Source organism: Rhinolophus sinicus, linkage group LG01 (genome assembly GCF_036562045.2).
Source record: "Rhinolophus sinicus isolate RSC01 linkage group LG01, ASM3656204v1, whole genome shotgun sequence".
NCBI classification, from domain to species: domain Eukaryota; kingdom Metazoa; phylum Chordata; class Mammalia; order Chiroptera; family Rhinolophidae; genus Rhinolophus; species Rhinolophus sinicus.
The window spans coordinates 26,954,619-26,976,553 of record NC_133751.1 but is presented as its reverse complement, the minus strand read 5'-3'; the positions used below and the strand labels follow the sequence as shown (position 1 = coordinate 26,976,553).

General features: G+C 38.0%; 1 protein-coding gene across 1 annotated transcript in view; it reads right to left on the bottom strand.

Moving 5' to 3' along the window:
* Positions 1-7,346: 7,346 nt before the first annotated feature.
* Positions 7,347-21,935, bottom strand: part of LEKR1 (leucine, glutamate and lysine rich 1) — a 164,624-nt gene continuing 150,035 nt past the window's right edge. Inside the window, exon 15 of the mRNA XM_019731921.2 lies at positions 7,347-9,673. Within this exon, the coding sequence (XP_019587480.2) occupies positions 9,260-9,673 (414 nt within the window). The 3' untranslated portion in view covers positions 7,347-9,259. The remainder of the gene's footprint in view (positions 9,674-21,935) is intronic.

Here is a 21,935-nt window from a genome sequence, read left to right as displayed (position 1 = left end):
GAATAATAACATTAAAACATGGAAACATATTTCCTTCCGTTATATAAGGCTATCTCTCCCTACCAATGTACGATGTCCAGGGCGCCAATGTAAAAACAAGTATAATCTCTTTTTCCTCAACTTAATGAGTCATGCAGATATCAACAAGTTGTTGACATTAACAATACTAATTATCGAATCAGAGTTCGAACCTTGTTAGTTACAAAGAATTTAAGCCCTGCCTGACCCCAAACTTGATCTTTGGCTCACGCTTCTCTTCACTACTTCTCCTACTGTTGCCAGGACCTGGATATTGAAGGAGAACTGTCTTCTTGGTGATTACAGGTCTGCCTCAGATTGCATAGTGGATGGGCTTTGCCTGTTCTGGGGTCCCTCAGGTTGAGTGCATTAAGGATTCCAAGGGAACATGGTCACAGAGAATCACAAGACCACCACCAATGCTGCACTCACACATTTTCCTCTTCTGTGATCTGGGGCTCAAGGCCAGAAGAGGCATGAGGTGGCTTTCCAGGTCCTCGCCCTGACTCTGTACTCTTGGCTGGAGGCAGGCTGAGGATCTGAGGTCTGGGAGGCCAGCCTTCTGACCTGAGGTACTCTGATTACGCCCAAAAGGTCTAATGTTAGAATGCAAACAAGATTCTGGTTGACTTGACTTGCTAACTTAGAATAGCGGCCTTTAACATGGAATATACATACCCCAGGGGTAATTGAAGGGATTGGTGATCTTAAGTCTGTGAGGTTTCCTGTATTTCTCTGATTTATAAATATTCCTGTTCAAGTAAAGTGTCATGCTAGAAACATGATATTTTAGTCCATGTTGGGATTTTTCTGAGTTCACATACAAAGTAGATTGCAGTGTTGGGAGTTACACAGTTTTAGACTAACGATTCTCTTCTTCTATGCCCTGGCTTTGTCAAAATATACATTTGAGGGACAGTTTCATGAAAACAAGGCAAGGCAAAAATAACACCGTGTTGCCCTGAAAACAAGACCTAGCCGGACGATCACCTCTAATGTGTCTTTTGGAGCAAAAATTAATATAAGCCCCGGTTTTATTTTACTATAAGACTCGGTTAATATAATATAATATAATATAATATAATATAATATAATATAATACTGGGTCTTATATTAAATTTTGCTCCAAAAGACGCATTAGAGCTGATTGCCCAGCTAGGTCTTATTTTTGGGGAAACAAGCCATTAGTAAGAAATGCTATTGTAGAAAATGTAATACATTTAAATATAAGCAATTCTTTTTGATATTTATTCCTAGGACACATCATTAGCTCAAAGAAAAGAAACTTTAAATAGCAAAGCAGTATAGGGTAGTGTCACTATTTTAAACACAACCAGAATATTTTCTTAAACTATTAAAATTTTTAAGATATACTAGATACAAGTTCTATGAAATCTTTCCTCTTGGCACTTTTTATTCAATGAAGTAGTTAAAACATTTTTTATTAGATTGAAATGTTTGAAATGATTGTTATAATACAGTAAAATCCTCATCTTATTGCATATTAAAATGTTTAATATTTTCTACCTCCTATTGATAAAAAGTAAATAAGATAATATGCACAGACCAATTATTTTTTACTGCATCTGCTTCTTTTTCATTAAATGTAAAAGGAAACTTTAAATATTGATTCATCTCATCAAGCAAAGCAGTGTCCATAAAATTTAACTTTTATGCTTAATAATTATCAAAATTTGTAATATAGTTATGTTTTAAATAGTAGTATATTAATAATTATAATAATTCCATCCAGAAGAACTTTACAAAATTATATATATGTTTTTGTAGTAATTTAATAGCTCAATAAAAGGTTTATAATATTAATAATATCTAAAGTAACAGTTTTAGTTTTAAATGTCCATATTTACAATATACTGGTTATCTTTACAACATCCTTTGCAACTATTTAAATTTATGAGAAAATATTTTAGATGTCAACCTAAAAATGTACAAGAGGTACATGGTTAAAAAATTTTTTTTCAGGGCACATTGGCAAAAACATTGACTCACAATTCTGGAGGGAACATGTAGATTAAGTCTTTACCTAATAACTGTTATTAAATAAAGTAGTGGATTTTTTTTCCCCATCCCCACCTTTTGTCACTAACTTCAGGTCTATACTGAGTACTGTGTATCCTTTCAAAAAATAAAATGATTGTAGTTTTGAGATCCTATGAGATCCCTGCTTAAACCTCAACTATTTTAATAGTCTAGTAACAGAATGGAAACTTGGCTGCCCTGATTTTTAAGAAATTCTGCTTTATATCTATGAAAAGTATTCAAGTAGTCACTTGAATCTTGGCAGTAACCTTAATTCCCTAGATATTTAAGGTTCCAGACAAAAAATTACAACTGTAGAACTGTCTTCTTTAAGAAGACAGAAGGTATCTTTTTAGATTAATATTTTAGACCATACCAAGCTCTCTTGGGAGAAAGGTGGGTATATCTGAAAATGGTGCACAATGCAAAACAAGGTGTTCATGTTTTTCAGAAAACAAATACATTTCCAGTGTTAAATCTTATGAAAGCCTCTATTTAAAAGTGCTTCAATATTATAAAATACACGTCTATTTCTTGGGTTTGAATTATTATTTATGAGAATAATTAGCAGTAATATCAAATAACCATTCAACTAAATAGCAGCAGTATGTTAATAAAAGATATTCAAAAACTCTGCAATGGCAAATGAAATCAATCCCTTTCATAATTTTCTGAATTACAAAAGTTTGAAGACTGTGGCCACCTGTGGTGTAATGAGATGAGCTGACGATGACTACAGGCAAGTGAGCTTAATGCCTTCTTGTGTTAAACACAGATTTTGAAATTGAGAATCTGAATCAAATTCTCATTCAATTGTTCTTAGTTCTACCTTAAAAGGATAAATTGATTTAAGCGTAATACCACAAGTTACAGTTTTATATTTAAGTGATTAAGAACTACTTTCAGGGGGAACTAATGGTACTTTAATTTGTCCTTCATAATTCTAGTAAGTTATGTAAGTATTCTATGTTTCACAAGCCTCAAAAGACAAACAACATTATCAGATTTTCTTTTGGGAATCAGATATCCAAATAGCTACAGTAAAGAGATTAAAATTTAAGATTATTCTATGAGTTGCCAATGATCAAAACGAAAGTGTTTCTATCGGATTTTTTTTTTTTTTTAATAGCAAGTCCCAGTTCTTTGTGGGCTCAGAAACTTGGGTGATGGTCTAAAATGTTCATGAATATTAATTGAATATTGATTTAATTTAATTCACTAGTTTCCTGGAGAGTTGCAGATTCGCAATCAATAGGTGAATAAAATTTGAGTGCATTGGGAGCTGAGGTGTTGACTGGGTCAACATGTGGGGGGTGGGGATGGGTCTCAGAGCACCACTGTCTCAGTTGGGCATGAGGAGACTGAGTATAGCAAAGCTGTTTCTGTTCAACACTAATGCATAGCTCTTATACATGAAATCCGCCAGAGCTGCTGATGTTCACATACACATCACCTGAGGGTCTCATTCAAATTCAATAGGTTTGGGTGTGAGGCGAATATTCTGCATTTATAACAAGCTCCCAGGAGACACGGATCCTGCTGGAGCACTTTGAATAGCAAAACTTTAGAGCACTGATACTGTTCTTCCAGTCTAGAAATGAAATGCGTGACCAAGAGTTGGAGGCCCAGGTTCTCTCATCAAGTCGACTGTTAAGCTGCTATAAGAATGGAAAGTTATTTAACCTTTAAGAGACCTATTATCTCCTATAAAACTACACGTATGTACCAGATGGTGTGTCAGGTCCCTTCAGAACTATAGAAGGATTTTAAGAAAAACCTTATTTTTATTTTGGCTTCCATCTTCTATATTTTTCCTTGTAAATAGCAAAAATCAGAAAGAAGTTTTATTGCATTATAAAACTTGCATTATATTATTCCCAAAGGTCGCCATCGAGTTGTGTTTTGCGTGCTTTGAGCTAAGATGACAGCTTTTTTTTTTTAAGTCACTGTCCACATTCTTTCCCCATAATTCTTAGAACACTATTCAGATTTTTACTTTCCTTTAACTTTAAGGCGAATTCTTACAAATACTAAGTCTGTGTGGTTATTTATCTGTTGCCAAATGAAAATGTAGTTCTTATTATTTTATGTCTTTTTTTTTTCTAGAGAAGCTCTACTATTCTTAAATAGAGAGTAATGCTTTAATTGGAGCCAATCTCATACATTGCACCCCTGCTAAGTGCAATGGCTGGTAATGGTTTCAAAGTGCATTTAACACAGAACAAATTTTTTCCTTTTACTGAATAGAATTTGAGTCAGCTGCTTCCTGTTTATTCCCACTATCAACACTATTCAGAACTTGATTAAGTCTTTTCTGGACAACTGTACTAATCTACCAACTGGTGTTCCACCTCCAGCCTTTCCTCCCTGTAATTATTCCAATACCTCCCGGCCAGAGTAATGTTTCCAAATCTCAACAAAGTGCATGCCATTTCCAGTCAAAATCCTGCACCGGGCCCTTATTTAACACCTTCATACTATGGGGTCAACCCACCCTTTTCAGGTTCCCACCACTTCCCATAACCAAGTATTTTCTACACTTGCCATATCCATGATTCTGTTTATACATCTCTGCTACCTGGTATACTTCTATAAAACCCTACTCCATTCTTTAAGACCTACTGTAAATTCCAATTCTTGCTTAAATGTTCCTTGATTCTTCCAGCAAGAAGCTGAACTTAATATAACACCTTCCTTTTGATTCTCTTCTCTACTTAATACCTAGTGCCTTATATTATAATTTCTTCATACGCTTACTTGCTGCCCTCGACTATACAATTGTTGGGCTTCTGTAGTATGTTTCAGAAAACTTGTTGCATAATCAAAGAAATCAGCTATAATTTACCTGTAGCTCTCACAGTGCTTTTTACATTTTCCATATCTGCTGAAGAAACGAGTGAATGTATCTATAGCTTCAGTATTAATCTATAGGTAAAGATGCTCAGAAATCGCAGAAGTTTTTAAAAATATTCATTAATCTTACCTAGTATTTATTTTGGGCAAATTACTTAATCTCTGTGACCAAGTATCCTTTTATATATATATTTTTGGTGGGGGAAGGACATTTTTTTTACTCAGTGACGATAAAGGACTGTGCTGTATAAATGCCGAAGAAGAAATATCTTTTGACTTGCAAGACCATGGTAAATATTGTCATAGAATAATTGTGTTTCTGATTCAACTACTGTGTTGTTAAGAAAATTTTATATGCGAATTCAGAATATACAAACATGATATATTCATGCTTAAGATTCTACAGATTTAATACCATTACATTGGCTTTACAATTTATTACTACACAGCGTTAATATTTCTAAAGTAAAAGTGGAATTTCTTCCTTAAGATACCACAGACACCACCTTAGGAATTATCCCATTATTGCCTATCATGGTTTGGGGACAATTAAAGGTATCCTGTGCAAGAGACAGTGTACATTCATTGTTTTCTAAAAACGTGAAAGTAAAAATGTTTTAAAAATCCACGATCATTATAGGATTTGTGAACCTTGGAAACATACCGAAGTGATAGCAAAGTAAGGTACAGCACGATAACTAAGAATTTTCCGCTGCAGTGCAGTAACCCTTTTAGGTTACCAGGCTGTCCTCTCAGTGCAATATTGTAATAATCATAAGAACTTTAAAACTGAAGCTTGAGAAAACTTGTTCCATAATCAAAGAAATTAGCTGTAATTTATCTGTAATATTACAAAAAGTTTTAAGACTAATAGAACATTAAAATATCTTAATCTTATATAATTTTCATTATGATTGTATCTTCCAGTCAATGCCATTGCCAGAAAACATAATTTGTAAGTAGCTCTAACTATAAATATAGTAATTTAATTCAAGACTTTAACAAAATTGCTTGAGAAATCTATGTTAATAGAGAAGAATTCTCCCATCTTGGTCCTCCAGTAGGACTTTAAGAAGAAAAACAAATATGTTTATAATTCTCTAAGGATTATTTTCTGTGATATTCTTTGGGCACTGATGAATCCTTCCACTAAGGTCATGGAAAAGGTATGTGTATAGAGAAATTAAAACTTAATATACATTCTGTGATTTTAAGAGCCTCATTTTGCCGTAACATTTACTACTTTCTTAACATGGTTGACACGGTTTCATGCCAGGAGTTTGTACATCAGTGAGAAAATAAAGGAAAATATGAATGTGTTCTTAACCTCAACTTACATACCCTAATGTTATTCTCTTTTATTTAAGTGTCTTTCTTCAAAAGATATACAAGGTCTGACAATTAAGTTCACGACCTCATCCTAGAAAAACTGCTACATACCTCATTGCTGAATATCACTATAGTCACCTTCAAAGTACTCCCCCTGGGAAGCTATGCACAGATGCCAGTGCCTACTCCACCCTTCAAAGCAATTTGGGAACTCTTTTTCTGGAATGGCCATCAGAGCTGTCCTCGTATTACCCTAGATATCCTGAATGTCATCAAAATGTCTTCCTTTCAATATTTCCTTTATCTTTGGGTAAAGAAAAGTCATTGGAGGCCAGATCAGGTGAGTAGGGAGGGTGTTCAATACAGTTATTTGTTTACTGGCTACAAACTCCCTCACAGATAATGCCATGTGAGCTGGTGCATTGTCGTGATGCAAGATCCATGAATTGTTGGCGAAAAGTTCAGGTCATCTAACATTTTCATGCAGCCTTTTCAGCACTTCCAAATAGTAAACTTGGTTAACTGTTTGTCCAGTTGGTACAAATTCATAATGAATAATCCCTTCGATATCAAAAAAAGGTTAGCAACATCATTGCAACAAGTTCTCGAACTTAATTGTCCAACCTCAGAAGATTAGACTGTACCATTCAAACGGTCTAGGTTGAAATAAATGTCAGTACTGTCTCTCTGTTTATCCATGGAATTACTGCTCTGAAATACTGTGGAATATAACACAGCCTTACTTACTGCAGCTCATGATTCTATTCTCAGAGGGATTATTTACAGAATTATTCATTGTAAAGGCAAGAGTGTAGCAACAGACCAAGAAACCAGGTTTTGCACTGACAGTCTTTATGTCACTTTAGAAAAGAGTACATCTGACTTTCTTTACAAATTTAAATATGGTCATAATTTAGGAAAAATGTATCTCTATGGTTCCTGAAGAGAGAGCTGCAATTGCAAGACTGTGGAAAAGCATGTATAATCAGATAACAAAGACTGCTGCCCCAAATATTCTCTTAGGCTTTTACTAAAGCTTTCAGTAGCTTTTGCCATCTACTTTATATCATGAGCACTTATTGTTTAAACATGCAAACACCAGGTCTAGGGCAGTTGTCTCCAGAGTGTGGCATGACTACTGCAGGCATTATATGAGATGATTTTAGGGGGTATACCAACTAACAGTATTTTAATACATACACATTTATTTTAAAGTGTTAAAAATATATAACTAGCAAATCAACCTCATTACTTTACACTTATTTTCCCTTGGGTCAAGTTTCCTATTTATATAAATTTAAGTTTAAAACATGAGTTCATTTAAAGAAAATATTTGGCAAATACAGTGTAGGTGTTTCTGACCAAAGTTATGACTGAGGCTGGGGAACCTCTGGTGAGTGACAAGTGAGATAGGAAGGCTGGGGTCAGGTCACAGGTTCTGGTGCTAGCTCTGTCACTAACCAGCTGACAGGTCAGATTTGGGCATCTATCCTTTATTGGTAAAGAGATTGTTGGGGTGACCTGTCAGATCCACCCCAGCAACATCATTCTATGACGTTATGTTCTTTTGTCAAACGCCATTATAAGGAACAGCGATCTCTGTAAAACAAAAGTAAGCATTCTAAGCCTTAACACAAGATGTGCTCACTTCAACTAGTGAAGGAAACCCGTGGACTGAGGTGGAATTTTTTTTTTTTGTTAGGTTAAAAAAAAAAATCTACTGGTAAATTAGACCAAGTCTTTGAAAGATTGGAGATAAACTTGATTTTGCTTTGTATCTTTAGTTGGTTTTGCACAGGGGAAGGATTCCAAGTACCTTTGGATTCTCTCATCAATATGATAGCCAAATAGCAGAGGGTTTTACCTGCCATATTTCACACGTCTTACTATCATTCTAACCTGGGAGTAAGAAGCCTAAATGTCCTAGATGCAGACAGATGAAGGATGTAAAGCCAGAAAAATACTTCTATCAGACAGAGAAAAAGATAGATGAACACTGGCATAAGGTCAAGAGTTGTGTTTTGAGAAACAGAAGGAGCCTGAAGCTTTAAGACAACTTAAAATAGTGGTCCCAGTTTCTGGTTTTAATTTTTTCACTCTGAAAATAGGAAACATGTTAACCAATGACCCATTTTCAAGGGTGATAAAATTTGAACCCCAAATTAGTGCTACGTGCCTCTGCTAGGCTGTCTTGAATTAGTTCTCTTCTCAATGGCTTGAGAATACAAGTTCATATGAAAACCTAACTCTGAATACGAAAAATCAATGAAGGTAGAAAATCTCTACTGGGTAATATTTTTATGGCCAGGCTTTCTGTTTTCTGAAATAATCTCTATAGTTTGAAGAGTAAACCATCTTTTCCTTGAATTAGAGTTGCTTGTCCCCTTTTCTAGAAGATTCCCCAGCCTCACAGGAAAGGCTGTCTTCCTACAGGTTACCCACCATTACTTCTGACCTCACCTAAAAATAAATTAGATTAACCAATTACATTCTAGGGTGAAAAGAGAATGATGATGAACACTGAATATTTGAACTAAGCATTTTGGAAATTACCTAATTAAGGATTAGAGGACTTTCGTTTTCTATTTGGAATACTAATTACATCCATTTAACCTATTCAGCTTAACAAACAAATGAAAACACACCAACAAAACCAATAAAGTCTATTTTCTGTGGGGATATCTCTGCTTGTAATAGTGCAAAACATATATATAGAAAGGACGCTATCTATGGGTGAACGATTTTACCTATGATCTCTAAAAGAGCAAGTTCATAGAGCACATCTAAATATACATACAATACATAAATATAGAAATTAGCCTCCTGGAATACCAACAACTTCATTATCTGTTGCAATTTCAAAGGCCTCTTGGAAAATGTGGCTTCACAATTTCTGAGTGTTTCCAATTCTCTTGTTACAAATACCTATGGACATGCTTCTGAATCTGTGATGCAAACTTGATCTTTGTCATCCCCAGGGGCAGTGAGTGCCGGCACTCTGGGAAAGATTCGGCATCAATCACTGCTGACTCAGTCTCCTCCCCAGAAGGGCAGCCAGTCTTTGTCTGGTCTCACTTACTGAAGGTGCCCGGCCCTTGGGAGGATGAGGCTGGGGGAGACTGGGCAAACCCGAGCTGCTGACCCTCCTGGGCTGAGCCGAGGCGGCGGAAGCAGTGGGTTTGGACACTCCGTGCAGGCTGGGGATTTTGATTCCCTTTTCAGAGTTCAGTCCTGCAGGGCTTCTCTCTCTCTGATTAGCGACCACAGCAGCAGAGGCGGTTAAGCTGCCCTGGTTGAGGGAACACGGTGACAATGGGAAACTTCCACTGAGCTTCTTGAGCGCCAGGAGCTGTTCTCTGGCTTGACTCAAAGCCTCCGTCAGTTCAAAGCGTTCTTCACACTCTCTACGCACTGTTTCCTGAAGAAAAGTGTTCTGAAATGAGAAAAAGGAGGGAGGGGGAAGCATCCCTAACTTTAAACAGTGTACATATGGGTAGTTCTTGGCAATATATACTGAGAACTGGACTGGAAATCAAAGGCCTGTGTTCTTGGTCTTTGGGATACTCTACCATGTGGGACACGCAAGTCAAACATGCAAATAATTTGTGAAGCTGGAAGGAACTTGAAGAGAACATTTGATTCAATTCTTGCAGTTTGCAGAAGAGGAACCAAGAGCCAGGGTCACTCAGATGGCGGTGGGGCTGGGGCTAAAACCCGGAACTTCTAACGCCTCCTTCAGTGGAGTTGCAACTTCTCTGTGCTTGTGTTTCAGACACTGGGTCATGCACATGTGATGTCTAATAGTCACTGTCTGTAGTGTCATTAAATGTGTTAAATATGTTATTTTATGATAAAGGTAAACTGCAATACATAAGACAAACAGATAAAACTGCTTGAATTTTAAGATTGAAAAAATGTATCAGCTATAGCATTTAAACAATAAAATCAGTTACTCTGTGTGATGCCTTCTCCATGGAACTCAAATATACTGATTATTTTATGTTCTGTAAGATATATATCAAAATAACGAACAGTAGCTCCTGCTTTTAACTCCATTCAGCAATCACTGATCCAGTTACTAGAAGTTGTAGTGGATACAGGTCCCGCCCTCAAGAAGTTTGCAGCCTCATCAGTTTGAGCAGAGTTGCTTTTCTTGTCCCTAATAGAATTTGGAGCCAAGGGTGGAAGCTATGGGGTTTAAGTCAAGGAAGAACTTTGCAATAGCCAGAGCTCTCTGGGGATACCCTGAAAAGTGGAATCTCACTTGACTGGGATGTATTGGAGAAAACGTAAGCTTCAAATGTATGACTGGACTAGAGATTATTAAGGACCCTTCAAATTCTGAGCCTCTGCATTTCTAGCTGAAGAGTTACCCATCTTTCATCTATGGAATTCATCAAAATTACTTTAAGGCCTATGGTCAGAACTAGGTCTTGGATCTGCCTAATGTCTTGCCATTCACGTCTGCAGGTTGTCAAAAAAACAAAAGTCTGAAACGTAACAATTCAAAGTGGTATCCAAATAAGTAAACACAATTAAAAATGACTGTGGTATAGAATCCTTCAACTGAAAACAAACTTCCATCAGGTTAGCTTGTTTGTAAAAACAGCCAAGACATTCCCAAGTCTGACTCTCAGTGGAAAGCATTCTCCTAAGGGTTTAGTGACTAATCTGCTGTCAGTGGAACGAAATAACAAAGCATCAGGGAAAATAGCATCTTCCTGTATTTGAGTTTCTTGTGATTATGGTCAGAACTTCATTCAACTCCAAATTTGGTAATTAATATTGAAGAATGTGGAGCAATTCCAGATTAACAGTTGCACAGTAATTTTCTATGAAATCAGAGGTGTGTCTGGGTCACACAAACATCATTTACATGTATTATAAACATACAGACATGATCCATATAGCCACATCTTTTTTAAAAATCATGAAGGTTAATTACTTGCTTCTAGTTATTTCCTTCCTTCCTTCCTTCCTTCCTTCCTTCCTTCCTTCCTTCCTTCCTTCCCTTCTTCTTCTTCTTCTTCTTCTTCTTCTTCTCTCTCTCTCTCTCTCTCTCTCTCTCTCTCTCTCTCTCTCTCTCTCTCTCTTTCTAAAAATAGGAGACCAAGGATTCCTGGTTTTATCATCTGGTTCTCATTAACTCTACCTGAAATATTGTTGAAAAGGCAAGGGCAGGAGGGCTAGAGAAGAAGATTAATAAGGTGTTACATTAGGTGCCATCTTATTTCCTGCACCCAACAACTATATTTGACAAAGAAAGACACTGAATCTCAGGCTGATTGTGTAACTAACTGAGAGTAACCCAGCTCTAAAGCCGTGGGGCCCTGCCTGCTTCTAGAGACCTGTTCCAGGCTGCCTATGCCGAAATGACTGTCTAATTAATTAGATCAAGCATGCAGGGACCATTTTGTTCCAGGACACCGAAGCAATAAAAAACAGTAAGGTACTTCATTTGTTTTTTGCCCAAGTTTTCTAAACTTAATCTAAATGCTATCTACTAGTAGAGTAAGCTGCCAAAATATGTTAAAGTGATGAGATTTAATAGGCTTTCAATAACTTACTATAAAAATTCCCTTGATTAAGAAAGCTATGAGAAATGGTTAATTTTGTTTGAATATACAAAAGAAAAAAAATGGATAGCAGTTAACAAGGAGGTCAACAAATTGGTGACATGAATAATACATGCACCAATATGGAGGGATAAAATAATGGGTGATGTGATGACAAGAGCTCTCATTAAAAGAAAAATAAAATCCAATCCATTTACTAAAATTAAATCCGAATCTCAAAGGAAATGAGTAGTGCTCTACAAAAAATATCCATAAAGCAAGTCACTTAAAAGCTATTTCAGGCAAGAAACACTCCCCTAAAAGAGGAAATGAAAAGGTAGAACGAACCCAAAGATGTCCTCATTAACAAGTATAATGGAAGCAAAGAGCCCACCAACTCCAGACGGAACTTGGAAAGGCTGCCGACCATCTCAGGCTGGGGCCCACTGCTCTGGAACTCATCCTTCTTCAATGTTATTTCATCCAGAAAAAGGATGAATTCTCCTTCTTCTATTTTTACCCAAACCAGGAGGATCTCTGAACTGAAGAAAGCAGGATCCAAAGTTAGGACTTCTATTTTTGTCTGTTCCACAAACACTATGAAATCTCAGGTGAATCCTATAATATCTGCATATCCTCTGACACCATTATCTCCTTTAAAATTGAGATTATAATTGTTTTGTATAACAAGCCGTTCATATATTATCATTTATTCAATGATGGAGAAAAAAAAAGGAAATAGAACACATTAAGTTAGGGCATTGCTATTTCAGGGGTGGAGTGTGTGTGACAGGGCAGGACAAGAGTACACGTGGATATGGCCAGAGTCAGTAAGACACATTAGTGGAAAATTCCACTGTATGTGGAAAAGAATCACTCACTCGTGGTTAGATTACTTTCAGCAATTTAGGCAAAATGTTCGTCTTTTTGAGTTGTCTTTTTGGAAGTTTGTGTTGTTGCAGAATTTTAATATATGTTTTCATTAAACAATATGGGAAAATGTGTAAAATGGAATATGTTCAGTAAGATTGAAAATCATGGGCAAACATGAGAATAATCAGTGAAGCCAGAGCATTCTAAGTGTTTCAGGCAAAATTATCTCTGGCTATATTTTAGCATGGTAAAATAGAATCACTGCACTGCAACTAAACTAAGTCAAGATGAAAAGGGAGGCATGAGCCAGGTGAAGAAAGGGCGGTGGGTTTTCCAGGCCGAGTGGGCAGTGAGTGCAAACACCTGGCAGTGAGAGAGGGAGAGGCAGGTCTTGGGGTGACATATGACTTAGAATGACTCAAGTGCAGAGTGCACAAGGGGAGAAGAGACCAGGACTGAGGCAGGGGGAGGAGTGAGCAAGGTCAGGTCAAGGACAACTTTGGTAACATGCTAACACTAGAGTTGTAACTTAATTTCGAGTGCCATATGTAGCCACTGAAAGGTCGACTTCAACCAGGGTGGTTGCATGGTCAAATGTGCCTTAAAGGAAGGTGTCTTTGCCAGCTGTGTGGAAAACGGCCCTGAGTGGGGCAAGATGGGAGGAAGGGATCGTAAGAGGCCAAAGCTTTCATATAGAAGGTTCTTATCCTGAGTGGCCCTTGGTTAGGTTGGTCTGGGGGAGGGAGAACCAATGTTTCTGGATCCTTAAGCTTGCCGATGGCTGAAGAGCATTACCTATAGATATGTCTACAGTATTTTCAGATGGAAGGCCACTTTGGGCTTAAAACATGGCTTAATTTACTTCCAATGGGTAAGTAAATGTCAATATAAAAATACAAATTATCTCACCATCTGTTTGAAATTTTTAATATTAAAAATGGCCAATTTCCTCCACTCTTTGCAATGTAAGAGTTGTTTATTTTTATGTTTTCATTTTTATCCTTAGAGACAGCTGGATTACTTTCAACAGTGGAAGGAGCAAGAAAAGCCTTTGCTGAGTAACTTGATCATTCTGAAGGTGAGAATCCTATTTGTGATGGAAATCAGCTATATTTGGCATCATTTGGGGGGAATATGCCAGGAAAGCAAGTCCTCAGTGAAGAATAAGCACAGATGGGTGGCTTTGTTCCTGTTTTACACGCAGTGGGGTCTGCACCAGTCGTGGAATGATCAGCTTACAGTTTCCACCAACCCAAACTAGATATATCCCAGGGTGAGTAGATGGCCAGCCAGCTGGGTGTGGGGCGCTGAGGTGAAAGGAAACTGTGGAAAAGGTGTGGCAACCAGAACGATGAGTGGGAGTTAGCAAAGGATGTGCCCAAACTTCCATTTAAGGCTTCTCTTCAACGAATCTGATCAGCCCAAAGCAGTGCAGAAAAACAGTGGAAATGGCCCTTTGGTGAGGCAGGAATGAGAATCTGAGTAGATTTCCAGGGAAGAAGATGGATATCACGCAAGCTGTTCTTAAAATTGTACTGCTCTGTTTGCAAACATGATGGATATGGTGAGACAAGTACTGGAGACAATGTCCAAACAGAAATAGAAACAGAGGGCAATAACCCTTGGACTGATCTGCCTTTTCAGAATGGGGAGGAAGAGCCCATGAAGACGAAAGGATCAGGATTTACTTTAAGTCAATAAGCTAACTAGAATTAAGGTTTAATTAGTGTGGGGACAGAGCCCCAGAGAGCAGTTTCCAGGCTCTCAGCCTCACATAGAAAGGTGCTGGCTCGGGTAGTAAGTGGCCATCAGCTGTGGCTAGTTGGCCGTCAGCTGTAACCAGTGAGCCATTGGCCACTAATATAACTGCCATGGCTTCGCTAGCAGAAAAATGGGGGCTAGCAAGAAGATGGTGGCTGTGCCTGCAAGCGGAGCAGTGAGGGTTGCGAACAGTGTGGCTCCTGCTTCCTGTGTCTCCAACCCAGCCACCGGTGAGAATATAGTGGTATGACTCCCCTACCTATGGCTCCGTGGGTGTTCCTTTTTGGCCTCACCATGTCCTGCGTTCTTGTGTGGGGAGCGGGAGCTGAGACCCTGCCTGATACCCCACACGACCATTAGTATTTAATTAAATACTACGAAAACAATTTCTCCCTATTTTTTCTCTGCCTATCAATTTTCTGGCATCTATACTCTGCATCAGGATTGACTGTCTCCAACATATGAAAGACAGTCTTGCCTGGGTCTCCGTCAGCATGGCTGGAGACTCAGTCTGAGCGCCCCCCCCCCCCCGTCTGCTTCATGCCCTAAGGCTAAGGTTCTCAGGTTGTCAGCTCAACCATCCTCCCTGCTAACCGGACCTCCATTTGCCCCTTTACTCTTTGGAAGAGACTCAGATGTTCTAAATTTATTTGGTCCCAAAGTTGAGAACCACTTGTTCATAATTTACTAAGTGCTACATTGGTTTCTCATAAATGGAATTAACAGAGAAATGTATGCCATTGTCTCTATAGCAAGCAAACATACAAATACTGTAAATGCATATCCTAAATGCATCAATTAAACATACAAATATCCTAAACATATCCTAAAACTAAGCAAATCCGTCGTGCAAAAAAGCTATTTGTGTTTGTAATTGCCATGTACGTATTCCTAAAACTTAATCTTAGAGTTTACATAAATCTATCCTTGCCAGATTTATTAGTAAGCTTTCCCTAATAAATGGTTTTCCTTCTTTTTTTTTTTTAATTGATTTTTACATTGGGAAAGTATTCAAAAACATCAAACAGTTTTAAAGTCATCCACAATCCCCCAAATTTAAAAAAGTGTATAAGAAGTAAAACCCCTGCTCATTTCTTCCTACCCCACAGTGGTACCCACTGTACATAAGTTGGGGAGAATTTTTCCTTCACTTTTTCCTATCATCTCTCTGTGTCTGTAATGCTATAGAGAAACATAGGTGCTCTCCTTCCTTAATTTTTAAACAAGAACAGATCCAAGATGCCAAGAGATGGTCAGGTGAACCAACGAAAACAGCTGTTGTAAAGAAAGCAAATACTCATCTATGACCCATGAGCCACAATTTTGATATCCAAAAAGCTCTGAAAAGAAAAGTCAGTGTAACTCATAACATTGGTACTAAAATCTGATTGGATTGATAGTCTATTTATTTCACTCAGTGGGGCCCTTCCTGTGCTTCACCCAGAAATACTAATGTCACTGCACAGGAGGGGCTGCCCTAGATGTCCAGGGGGATATACACTTCACTAACTGTCTAAAATTCAATATGATCTGAATTCCAAAACCTATGTGAAGCCACAGTTTTTGTACAGGGGCTTGTGGCCCTGTATAAGTTCCATGCTCCCTTTTTAAATACTTTCTTTCCTTAGAGTCCTTGCTAGTATTCTCTTCCACTTTTCCTCCGACCTCAGTAGATGGATGTTCCTTGTCTGTCACCATTGCTGGATTCTCCTCCTCCTCCCACCTTCTAAAAGTTGGATGCCTGTTCTCAACTCCCTTCTCTACTACCTCATTCCCTGGATGATCTCATTCAGTCCCAAGGCTTAAATATCAGCTACATGCAGATGTCTCCAAAGTCAGTATCTCTACTCAGCCTTGCCCTTGAACAGACGGCTCAGTCAACACCTAATTTTTGATATCTAATAGACATATTAACATTAACATGTCCCAAGTCAAATTCTTGATATCCCTCTCCACATGTATTCCTTTACCAGTGTTTTCTTCTCAGTAAATGGCACTGTCACTCACCCAGTTGCTGAGATTCCAAACTTTGGAGTTATCCTTGACCTCTTAATGTTTTCACATCGTTCAATCCACCAGCAATTTCTGTTGTCTCTACTTTGAAAATATATCCTGAATCTGGCCACTTCTAACCTTCTTCACCACTATGCCTATCAGTGTTTTTCTAGGCTTTTTCGAGAGTGTTGTAACAGGTCTCTCTGCCTTCATTTTTGGCCCCCTTCAACCCATTTTCCACACAGCAGAGTTATTTTCTTAAAATAAGTTAGATCATGTCACTTCCTTGTTCAAAATTCCCAGTTGCCTTTCTGTCACCCTTAGAAAACAATCCAAAGGCCGTACTGCAGCCTATAGAAACTCCTCATGAATTGCCCCTCCAACCTGGCTTCCTACCGCTGTCATCCTTGCTCACTGAGCTCCAGTAATGTTTGCTCACTTCCTTGTGCTTTCTCCAAGGTTCCCAGGGTGCTCTCTGCTCTTCCTACTCCTTCTGCTTGGAATGTGCTTTTCCTCACTCCAGTTCTGCTTGAACATTACCTCCTCAGAGAGTCCTCTGGCCAACTCATCTGATGCAGCACCTGTCCTTCAGAAAGTATCCCTTTACCCTGTGTTATTTTTCTTCTTAGCATCTAGTAAAAAAAAACCACCCAAAAAACACTTTACATGTAAAACGAATGCGTCAACAAATGTGGTGGGTGCATAGATGATACCTAAGCTTGTCTCTGGGATTTTGTGGGCTCATGGAGGAGCTCTCCTTTTGTTCAGAATGAAAGAATAAATAGAATAAATAAATAGAATAAATAGAAGTGTGTCAGGCATCTGTTATTAAAATTTAAGCTAGAATCTCCTTTGTTTGAATTCTTGTATTTCTCATAAGCTTAAAAAAGACCTCAAGGTTCTTCTATAAACTTGTCCTCTATCCTTCGCTTTGCTACCATCTCTATCAGGTCCTTTTTACAATTTACTCTTTCCTATTATGTTAAATTATTTTTTTAAATTAAAGTAATATATTATACATAGTTAAAAATTAAAACAATACTATCAAATTACAATAAAAAAGCACTTCTCCATACTTCCAAGTCCTGTCTCCCAGAAACAACCATATTCAGGTTTTTAAGCTGTCTTTTCTGATATTTTTTACCATATTCGTAAATCACGACATAGCTATCCATTTTAATTTTGAAGTCATTGCCTACTGACTTCACAGAATGGAAGACGATGATTTAGCTTCCTATTCCAACTCCCAACAGATATGTCTCCCCCCCCTTCAAGAGATGTTTCTCCTCCCCCATTATATTTCTATTCCAGTCTTTAATTAAATCATATTCTGCTTTATATGATTATAGTATATAAATATTATGCACAACTGAGCCATGTAGTGTACTATAATTACATTTCCTTTCTTGCTCAGCTTCCTTCCAGAGTTAATCATTGTTTCATTATTTATCTGCTTAGATTTTAGGTGTTGATTACTAATTTTTCACCAAACCTACTTACAGAAGTATGAATATCCTCTCAATATGTTCAAGCTCTCCTTGTAATCTCTTAGCTTCTCTTTGTTCTTGGAGATATACTTTTAAAAACTCTCCATTCTTCTGCTGAACCTAGCCTGGTTGTTCTCTAAATCTGTTGCACTGCTGTTATCTTTGTATTTCTTCCTACCGTCATCTTGGGGATTCTGTCCACCTCTCTCCTGTGCTGGAACTCTCATTTCCTGATTCCTGTCTCTTCTCCTTTCTTAGTTTACTCCCTCACTGTGGTATCATATATCCTCTAACAGTTTCCTGAGTAAGACTTCAAGGGAAGTATCATTTTTGAGAACTCTAATGTCTGACGATATCCTTATTTGACACTTGCACTTGATTGATCATTTGGCACGATATAGAATTCTAAGTGGGAAATAATTTTCCTTCAGGATTTGGAAGCCAGTGTCTTCTAGTTTCTACTGTTGCTGTTAAGAATTCTAAAACAATTTTGATTCCTGACCCTTTTTAAGTGACCCTTTTTTATTCTTTGGAAGCTTTTCAATACTTATGTTTATCTTTAAGGTATTGATATTTCATGATGAGGTGCTTTGTTGTGTTTGCTTTGCCATCCATTATGCTGGGTGGGCCCTTTCAATACAGACTTGCATGTACCTTCAGTACTTGGAAATATTCTTGAACTAGTCCCTGGATAGTTTCATCCCTTCCATTTTCTCCATTCTCTCTTTCTTGAATGCCTATTAGTAGGGTATTAGATATCCTGGCTTGATCCTCTAATTTTCTTCTCTCCATCTTTTTGCTTTTTCTTCTACTTTCTGGGAGATTTCTTCATCTTTATCATCTAACCCAAATATTAAAATTTTCTACTTCAGTTCTTATATTTTAATACTTGTTCTTTTTTCATAGCTTCCTATTCATGTTTCATGGATGCGATATCTTCTCTTTCCTCTCTAGGGATATTAATTACGCTCTTTTTTGATGTCCACTTTTGCTTCCCGCATTGTTTTGTATCTGTTTCTCACAAATTTTTTTTTTCTTACTTGTTTGCTCCTGGTTTCTGTCTGTCATATTAGAGGTGTTCCTCAAATGTTTGGTGATCCTTTTTTTGAGTTTAAAAATGAGTCTCCAAAAAGTTAGTGGAAGTTCTGTGTGCCTAGGTAAGAGCTTATTGACTAGCATACTTCTCAGTGGGTAGACTGGACAAGGATATAGCCATTTCATTGGGAGACCCCAACTGTCAGTATCCATAGGTCTTTTCTTTTGAGCAAGCTCATTTCTCCACAGAGGACTCTTCCAATTTCCTGGCTAGTGATATATTAGACTCGTTGTCTGTGTTCTGGGAAGTGAGTGGGTGAAGTAGGCTGGGAGGTCATATCCTTTAATATATACTTTCACTCTAGCCTTATCCCATACTCTGCTGCTGTGTATTCTCTGGTCCAAAGCCTCTCACGTTCAGGTTTTCTAGAGTGTAAACCTTTGGTATCCTACTGGCACGTGGGTCAGGGCAGCTTGGGATTTAGGGGGGGCATGTGAGCATCTATCTGCTCCTTTTATAATCATTTGAACAGTTCTGTTTTCAGACCCACTCTACTCTCCCTCTTTCAGAGGTATCTGGTATCTCCAATCCCTGAGCTTTTCCAATGTCATGGCAAATAATTAGGTTTTCTCCTTTCAGGATTCCACTCCACTCCCCCGCTGTCCCATAGGCATTAGGTTTCAATGTTTCTATAGTCTGCTAATTACCTCTCACCTATACCCTGCTTTCCATTTTTCAAATTTAGTTGACATCTTTTTCACCTAGTGTCAACACTCTCTTGTTTTCTTTTCCTTATGAATTTATTCACTTTTTATCAACTTACTGTCATCTTAGTGGTACTTTGGGATGAAGCAGAGATAAACATATGTATTCAGTTCTCCATGTTTAACAAAAGCATTCTTTTCTATTTTTGAAGATCTTTCATCTTCATTAGACGACTACAGGAATTGGCACAATTGAAAACTTCTTCCCCTTTGTTTTCTTTACCTATAGTCTTAAGACAACAACAATATTGAATTCTTTGCACTGGTTTTCCTTTGGTAGTTGTACATAAACTGTTTTTGTTGTTATTGTTGTCTTTAATTCACCACATCCTTTTTCTGGGTCACAACAATGCCATGACAGTGGGGCCACACTGTCTTGACAGGACTCACATGGAAATAGTAGGAAGGAAAATGGCAGCAAAAAGCATGTGATCTATTTTAACCTGGTCTTCAATGATTACATCCTATTCTCTAACATATTATGCTCCTTTTCTGGATTCCCCCCCTTTTTTTTTTTTTTTTGATGTTCCAATTTTTTTATGTGTGTGTGCTCCCTAGGAAGAATTTTCAGAGGCCCCCTTTTCACATTTACATTTCCCAGACAGTTTTATTTTCCATTTTCTCTTCTTATTGACCTGCGCCTTTTGTTGCTTCACCTTCTTGACCCTTGTTTCTGGGGCTGCTCTCCAATAATCCCTGCTCCATGCAGGAATGCCTATTTTGCCCTTTGGAGGCTATGGCTTTCCTTCTATCCTTGAGAACTTTCTTCATACAAAGAAAAACAAAGTCCACCCATTCTCTGGCCTCTTGAACAAGAGCAGGGCTTTCCTTTCCTTAATTAGCTTCCTTATTAGACCTTTAATTTATCTTCATTCTAATGGGAATTTGTTCTCCACTTAAATGTGGCTTTCTTTCTCCAGAACCTGAGAAATTTCAAGTGTCTGGAATGCCTCGTCAGAATAGTAGTGCTTTTCAGTTCACATGCTGCAACGTCTATTCTTTCTGGCTCATAACTCCTATCACTTTTATTGGCTCATTTTCCTATTTTTATAAGAATTTCTGGATTTTGGCATGCTTAACCAAAGAAGCAGCCTTAATTACTTACTCTTACAGTTCAGCTGTAATTATTTAATTTCCAATGGAAAATCTAGCTTACCCTCCCTCCCCCTACCCCAGCAGAAGGAAATCTGCCCCCTGGCATGTCCTCAGGCAACTTTTCCTGTGGAATGATCCCCTTCTATCCCCCAGTAATGATTCATAATCATTTATATACCATCTCAGTGTCTTGTATCTTTCGAAAGTCCATATTAAAAAAAAAAAATAAAACTTCATCTCTAAGTGGCTTCCTTTTACAACTAATGAGCAGGAAGAGCTCCAAATGTAGCTCTTTTTTGAAAAAGATATTCACTCTTCACTTTTCCTCTAGCTGCTCTTGCCAAAATTACTTCCAGAGGCCGTGAGATTGGTGGCCCTAAAACGGCCCCTTTATCCCTGCCTGCCTGCTATTGACACTCTTCTGCAATCCCTTTGCTTTGACTATGGGCTGGACTTATCAACACATTTATAATGAGTAGAAAACAGCAGGAGCAACGGGATGTAAATTCCAAGATTAGGTTACAAAAAAGACTGTGGCTTCTATCTTGGGCACCCTCCTTTGCACTCTCATTCTTGTTCACATGCTTGCTCTGAGGCAAGCCAGCTGCTATATGGAAAGCTGTTCTGTGGAGAGGTCCACGTAGTAAGGAACTGGTGAAGACCTCAGACGAATAGCCAGCAGGGAGTTGAGGCTCTCAGCCAAAGGGCCCGTGAGGAAATAAATCCTGCTAGTAACCACAGAGTGAGCCTGGAAGCCAATCCTCCCCCAGTTGAGCCTTTGGATGAGTCTGCAGCCCCTGACAACCTGACACCAACCTCATGAGAGGCTTTGAGTCAGAGGTACCCAGCTCTGCCACCTTCAGTTCCCTGACCCCCAGAAATTATGAGATCATAGATATTGGTTGTTTGAAGTCACTGAATTTGAGGATAACTTATTGTGCAGCAATGAAAAACTAATATAAGCCCTCAAGACCAATTTTTTAGCTTTCAGTCTGTGCTTTTTATATGAAGTTTCTGTTTAGGTCATTCTTTCCTCTTGATGTCAATTTAATTACTCATATGAGACTTTAAATTTCTCTTCGAGAGCAGGGAATGGCAGTTGTCAGTCTTGTTCTTAATTACATATCTA